The 7,408-nt window shown below is 43.2% G+C and overlaps 1 protein-coding gene across 2 annotated transcripts; it reads left to right on the top strand.

Annotated features, from left to right (window-relative positions):
- The first annotated feature begins 899 nt into the window (after nucleotides 1-899).
- Nucleotides 900-5,198, top strand: GCNT3 (glucosaminyl (N-acetyl) transferase 3, mucin type). Of its 2 annotated transcripts, none has more exons than XM_047863534.1 (3): nucleotides 900-1,006; nucleotides 2,042-2,227; nucleotides 3,421-5,198. In XM_047863534.1, exon 3 carries the CDS (start codon nucleotides 3,481-3,483, stop codon nucleotides 4,795-4,797), a length of 1,317 nt encoding a protein of 438 aa, XP_047719490.1. In that variant the 5' UTR covers nucleotides 900-1,006; nucleotides 2,042-2,227; nucleotides 3,421-3,480; the 3' UTR covers nucleotides 4,798-5,198. The 2 variants fall into 2 exon arrangements, with proteins under 2 accessions (XP_047719490.1, XP_047719489.1); XM_047863533.1 differs by having other exon boundaries at nucleotides 900-1,057.
- The last annotated feature ends 2,210 nt before the right edge of the window (nucleotides 5,199-7,408 follow it).

Here is a 7,408-nt window from a genome sequence, read left to right as displayed (position 1 = left end):
TAGCATATACTTAGCAAATGAGAGTGGATCCCTATTTTGATTACCTTAAAAATCAAATATTCAGAATATTTTCCTTTATTGAAAGAAATCTATATCTGTGGTATAACTTTTATGGGAAGGAAGGCAGGACTTTGAGCAGGCCATCCAAGATAAGTCCTGAATAAAGAAATAGGAGGGTGGGGCACCTGGGTGGATTGGTCAGCTGAGCGTCTGACTCTTGATTTCAGCTCAGGTCATGATCTCAAAGTTCATGAGTTTGAGGCCTGCAGGGGACTCTGCACTGACAGTGTGGAGCTGCTTGGGATTCATTCTCATTCTCTCTCCCTCCCTGTCTCAAAAAAAAAAAAAAAAAAAATAATAATAATAACAACAACAAAAAGAAATAGAGATGTTTGTAGATACCAGAACAAGAGTTTATCATTTAATCATGTTTGCCTCAGAAATGTTACAGCTCAAAACAGAGCCACACAGACTCTGAATGATGGAAGCTGACAGAAGACAGAGCCAGTGGAGTGGGGCCATAAAAATGGGAGCACAGATGACCCTATACGGCTCTTTTGCTATTGGCCTGTCTCCATCTATAGTCAGAAACAGGCAGAAGATGTCCCCCAAAAGAAAAGACCTAAGTTCCCTAGGCTGTACTGGGGGCTATGTAAACACTTCTTGGAGGAAGAAGGCAACTCTGACAGATCTTGCTTATTATGTTGTTGTTTTCAGTTAAAGCCCATTTTTGGCATTGGCTAGGATTTCTGCTTTGCCTCTTCTCCCTATTAAGCTCAGCCGACAGGGGGCGCCAGAGGGAGCCAATGAGGCCGGAGGCGGGATTTCCTGTTTGCTTCCGGTCTACTTCCTGCTTCTGTGATCATCACCATGTCAACGCCTGTTTACTACTGGGCAGGGGCAGTGTCTTTATGTAACTGCACTGAATGCAGTTACAGTAATGGTGGACAAATACCTCAGCCGCCTCAGGAGAGGTTGAGATCTCAGCCTGGGGGCCTCTTCTGAGGTCAGAGACCCCAGTGCCTACTGAGCGGGTGGTGCTCTTCCCATCTCAGAGGTCTGAGTTTTAGCTTGTTGGCACCCTTCTTCCCAAATTTTAAATGAAAAAATTCCCAAATCTTCATTCCTCCAGCCTAGGAGTAGTAGCTACTTTCAGCAATTGCCACTTCCTAATTTAGGGTGGCCTGACACCCCTCCCTGTCCCCTACAGTTCTCTACTTAACTTTATATCTAGTTAAGTTATTTATATTAAATTGGCTCTTTCAAGTATTTGGCTAGGCATGCTGCTTTTGTAGGGTGGGGAGTGTGGGGAGGGAAGGGGACGTTGGGTACAGGAGAGAAACCGTGGCAATGCCAGCAGCTTCGAAGAAGGTGGTTTGCATGCTATATTACCCAAACCAGCCAGGGGGGGCTCTCACTGAAGTCCAACCACCCATACCGTTTCCATTCCTTAGACTGCCAAGACGCTAGACTCAGACATGAGTGAGTGAGGTCTACAGTTTGAAACCCTGTGGGTGTCTCTACAACTCACAGATTATTTATAATGGGATGACAGGCAAAAGGATTTTTTTTTTGAGCAGTTTCTATTTGAAGAACAAACTTTTTTTATATAGAACTATTTTTAAAGAAAAAAAAAAGTATTTTATGGTTTTACTCTTGTAATGTTCACGGAACGAAAGAGAAGTGATATTTGGATTCCAGGCCAAAATAAGGCAGGGGCCTACCGGTGTTTCTATGGTTCCTTGCTAAAGGGGGTGGGGGTGGGTGGGGAGCTTTCAAGTTCTTGTGCCAGCGTTGAAGGTTTCTATGAATGGTTTTGTGGCAGGAGAGCATGGTTACAAACTGGACTATTCTGGTTGAAATACCTGCTTGCCTTCTCAGATATTGCCAGCATTTTTTTTTTTTCCTGCCTTGTTCACCCCTTGAATGCCTAGTGTTTGAGAATATGCTCCTGAATGATATATGTGAGCTAGCTCTCCCATCTGAGAGCAGGAAGCTGGAAGGTGACTGATAGAGCCACCTGCTGCTCTCTACTTTGCAGAGACCGAGGAGGAGCCTGAGACTGTTCCTGGACATCCTGTGAACATCAGAAAATATTTTGTGGAGGCATTAAAAGAAGGGGATATGGTGTTCACATTTGCTTCCATGGATTCCAACCAATCTTCCTTGGAAACAAACACAACTTGACAAGTGATCTTTCCTAAGCAAGGACAAAGGTATTAAAAAGGTGAGAGTTTTCTTCATGTTTCATTTTTTCTTCCTCTTAGATTCCCATGAAAGTTATGACCAGGCAGGACACAATCTTATGATTACAAAGAGGACACAACAAGGGAAAACAGTCATTGTTGAGAGGGTTTGTCACATTTTGCTTCTCTCCTTTTAGAGTTTTTTTTCCCCTAGATCATCTGGTTTTCTTTGATGGTACTCAGTACCCTGTACTGTATTATTTAAAAGATGGTTGTGGTTTGGAGGAAGAAGCATTAAGGCTTGTGGACAATAACAAAACAAAATGAACAAACAAAAAAACTGGGGGAAAGGCGAGTGGGGAAGAGTCCCATATTTGCTCCTTAAAGCATATGTGATATTTGGCAAGTTATTTAGCTTTTATCTTCCTATTTAAAAAAGAGGCCTAATACTACTACAGCTCAGGTATGTTGTGAAGATGACCTGGGGCAATGTAAAAAAAATATTTGTGGCCCACAGAAAGCACTCGTTAAATATTGTATATGCGTAGCGTTGTGTGCCTCTGCGTGTATATGTATTTTAAATTTGGATAGACTGAATTATCTACATGAGTGATTACAATGCATTTGTTGGATCATATCCAATTTTTTGTACTTGTTTAAGAACATTTTTTAAAAAGGGGGCGGCTAGATACCAAATCTAACCAATGAATTGTATGTAGTAAAAGTATCCTAATATGTAAATTGCCAAACAAGACCAAGAAGTGTACTTTTAAAAGGATTGAAATCTTTGGATTTCTAGAACAGACACTGAGAGTCTGAATTTCAGGGATTGTCTCTCTACACTGATTAGAAATTCTAGGCCCCAGATAAGAGCCCCATTTAGGAACAGGGTGGTCAAGGGTGGGGGAAGACTGAGGAATGAAGGGCGGGTGCAGATTTCCTCTTACTAATTAAACCTCAACGTCACCAGGTGCCCAGTTCTGCTTCCCTTTCTTTTTCTCTTGGAGGGGAGGTGGAGCCAGCCTGATCCCAGCACACATGGCCAGTTAGTCCAGTCAGGCTCTAGGCCCCCGCCAACAGGCCAGGTGTAAGAGATTCCTAGGCCGGGCTTTACTGAGGTTATTTGTCTAGTAAAGGAATGTATTTTTGCCATCACTTTGGAGTTGCACTTTTGATGTTCCTATGAACACATTCAGGGTTAGTGTGTAATTGAAGGCGTTTTGTTCTGTCCAAGGATTCCATCCTCCTCCTCCGTCCTTGTGCCCAAACTCTACTGGTTTCTCATTCCGTGAGGATGATTTGGTGGAAGAAGATACGGTGGCAGCAGCGTTACCTGTGGGCCCTGGGCTGCTATATGCTGCTGGCCATTGTTGCTCTGAGGCTTTGTCTCAGATTGAAATGTGACTTTGATTCCCTGGATCTGAAGTCCAGAGATTTTCAGAGCCGGCACTGTAGAGACATCTTGTACAAGTCCCTGAAACTGCCAGCAAAGAGATCCATCAACTGTTCTCGGATCATCCAAGGGGACCAGCAGGCAGTGATTGAGGCTGTGCTGGACAACCTGGAGATCAAGAACAAGCGGAAGCCTTTCACAGACACTGACTACCTTAACATGACCAGAGACTGTGAGCACTTTAAGGCTGAAAGGAAGTTCATACGGTTCCCTCTGAGCCAAGAAGAGTCAGACTTCCCTATTGCCTACTCAATGGTGGTCCATGAGAAAATAGAAAACTTTGAAAGATTGCTCCGAGCTGTGTATGCCCCTCAGAACATATACTGCATCCACGTGGATGAGAAATCCCCAGAAACTTTCAAAGAGGCCGTCAAGGCAATTATTTCATGCTTCCCAAATGTCTTCATGGCCAGTAAGTTGGTTCGGGTAGTTTATGCCTCCTGGTCCAGGGTGCAGGCTGACCTGAACTGTATGGAAGACTTGCTCCAGAGCCCAGTGCCATGGAAATACTTACTAAATACATGTGGGACAGACTTTCCTATAAAGACCAATGCCGAGATGGTCCTGGCCCTCAAGATGTTGAATGGGAAGAACAGTATGGAGTCAGAAATACCTACTGAGTACAAAAAGACTCGCTGGAAATATCACTATGAGACAAAAGACACATTGTACGTAACCAACAAGATGAAGGATCCTCCCCCTGATAACATACCTATGTTCACAGGGAATGCCTATATTGTAGCTTCCCGAGACTTTGTCCGACATGTCTTAGAGAACCCCAAGTCCCGACAACTGATTGAATGGGTAAAAGACACCTATAGCCCCGATGAGCATCTATGGGCCACGCTTCAGCGTGCACCATGGATGCCTGGCTCTATTCCCTACCACTCCAAGTTTCACGTCTCAGATATGGCAGCCATTGCCAGGCTGGTCAAGTGGCAGGGCCATGAGGGAAACATCAGTATGGGGGCACCTTATGCACCTTGCTCTGGAATCCACCAGCGGTCTATCTGTATTTACGGGACTGGAGACCTGCATTGGATTCTTCAAAACCATCACCTCTTGGCCAACAAGTTTGACCCAAAGGTGGATGACAATGTTCTTCAGTGTTTAGAAGAGTACTTACGTCATAAGGCCATCTATGGGACTGAACTCTGAGATAAACTATAAGAAGATTGCTACCTGTGGGGCAAGAACATGTGGATACATACTTCAGATGGGCTGGGACAATGTGGGGTGGGAGACCAGGGCTCTGCAATCTGTGGCATCCCCAAGTTAGGGGGCTGCTATCGGAGTGTGGGTAAGTAGATCTGCCTTGCAACTTGCTGTCCTGAGTGAACACTCCTGGTGAGCATTCACCCACCCCACTCCTAAGAGCTCTCCCACTGACTTTGTCACAGAGTCAAAATAAGAAGCCGTTATTTGGGAGAGTAAGGGAGGGAAGTGTGGCAGGGGACCCTGGATTTCAGTTGAGTGCTTGCTGTCTGCTTTTCTACTCTATGCTGGTTCTAATAAATTCTAGGCTTGGTAGTGGGGGCGGGGTGGGACTTTAATGAAAAGAGGGCCTTTTGTACTATTAACTTAAAAATAAATAACTCTTTATTCAAAGCCCTACCTCTACTTTCGTCTAATAAGCCAGAAAAAAAAAAAGACACAAGTGTGAGACTTTTTCTCTTAACTATTTGTGACATTTAAAATCCCTGGTGGCTGGCAAGAGAATCTCCATTATTCCAAAGTTGATCATGGCCGAGTGTGTAAATAGCAGATTCAAAAGAATGTACAGGAACAGAGTGGATTCTTTGATTATTCAAAGCCCTCCTCATTTTGTTTACATTGCCAGATTCATGACTTCTCTGTAAGGGAAAAAGGGCGATCTGACCAGTGTGGTCACTCATATACTTACGGGACAATTACAGCACTACTTTTGCCAGCTTCACAGCCAAAGCTTAATGTTCCATAGCAAAGACAGCGTTTTAGGTAAGGCCCTCATATAATTTCTTGGCCAAACTGGAACACATTTTAGTGGGGGAGGGGTTGAGAGGGGCACCTGCTTGGCTCAGTCAGTTAAGCATCTGACTCTTGATCTCAGCTCAGGTCTTGATCTCAGGGTGGCGAGTTCAAGCCCTGTGTTAGGCTCCACGCTGCAAGTGAAGCCTACTTAAAAAAAAAAAAAAATCGTGTTGGGAAACCAGAATGAACTAGGACTGTCTAGCTAAATCAGGAAGTCTGGGTATTCCAAGTTTAGGACTCTTTAGTCAAAACTCTTATTTAGGTATGTGAATGGAAGGGTCACTATTTGTGGCTCTGTGGTTTATACATTTCCTTATAGGAAAACAATTGTGTGTGTATTCTCCCACACCTGCAGTAAATGTTACCCAATGAAAGATTCCTTTCTGAAGCTCCAGAGAGAGGTGACAGGCAATTGGAAGGCAACTGGCTATTAGTCATAATCTTTTGTGATGGGGAAGGGATATTATATAAAAAGACAGGCATGTCTTATACACAGAGCAACTGGTCTCCTGTGTACAATATGCTCTGGAAAAGGGATTTAGACACCAACTGGTGTAATGTGAATGATCCGATTAATGCGTGATGTCACTACTGTGTTTCTTCTTGGTTATGATTTGCTTAATCAAGTTTTCTCTCACAGTCAACCTTCCCTGCAACCCATGTACTCTGACATAGTTATCATTGTGTCTAACACAGTGAATTTTCTATTGGTAAGTTGTTATTTCTTGTAAGGGCCTACTCCTCTGGTGATGGGCATTGCCACCCCTCCTACCTGCACTGTGATACCGAGTCCTCCTCAACCTTGCTCTCAGCCCCACCACAGAGGTGACTGATGAATAGTTATGTGCTCGGCAGATGAGCCCTGTGATGTCTGTTCCCAGCAGTGGTGACCATGGACCTCTCCACCTGCTACCCTTTGGGACTGTCCTTGTTCCTCCTCTGACGGGGCTGGAAGGGGGGACCTGCTGCTGTGGGAAGTGGGCAGAAAATCTCCCATGTGTGCATGGGTTCTGAGAAAAGAACTCAGGTCTTTGGCCTCATAGTCAACTTCCTCTGTAAGTTTTCATGTGAAATAAATTGAAAAAGTTTAATATAAATTAAAAAGATAAAAGTGTGAACTTGTCATTTTGGGGGAAATAAGTTGTTGGACTTTTCCAAGCCCTGAAATTTTCTCTAGAAATATATTTAGGTGAATAGGAAGTACTCTTTATTTAATAACATGCGGTCTTCATGTTTGCCCTCATTCAAAATTTGCCCTCATTTATTGAGTGTATTTTAGAAATCATATGATTAAACCAACATATCTGTTGGTTTTTTTCCTTCCTTCTGAGTCATATCTGTTTCTTTAACCTTTCTTGGGACAAGAAAAATCATAAGTGAGTTGTGCAACAATGTTTGTATTACCTCTCAAGGTTTGAATGTTTCCTCTTTTTGATTTGGTAAGCATTGTTTAATCACTATATTTTTATTGCATGCTCTGCCTATTGTAATCTTTGCTCTTGATTGAGGGAAAATTTAAGAAAGGAAGAAAAGGCAGTTGGTAACATTGTTTGGGAATAGCTGACCTGATTTGTTCGGGGGAGATCAAGTATTTGCATTAAAAATGAAAAGGACAATTGAATGCATTACCTTCAGTAAGTACCTTCATTAAACTGAAGATCAGTTCTTCTTTCTTCCATTTAGTCAGCCATTTATTACAAAGATAGTTAAGATGTGGTTCCCATCTCTTTGAAGCTTGAGTGTGTGACAGGGACTGACA

This window comes from Prionailurus viverrinus, chromosome B3 (genome assembly GCF_022837055.1).
Source record: "Prionailurus viverrinus isolate Anna chromosome B3, UM_Priviv_1.0, whole genome shotgun sequence".
Lineage (NCBI taxonomy): Eukaryota > Metazoa > Chordata > Mammalia > Carnivora > Felidae > Prionailurus > Prionailurus viverrinus.
This window is presented reverse-complemented; position numbering and strand designations above follow the sequence as displayed.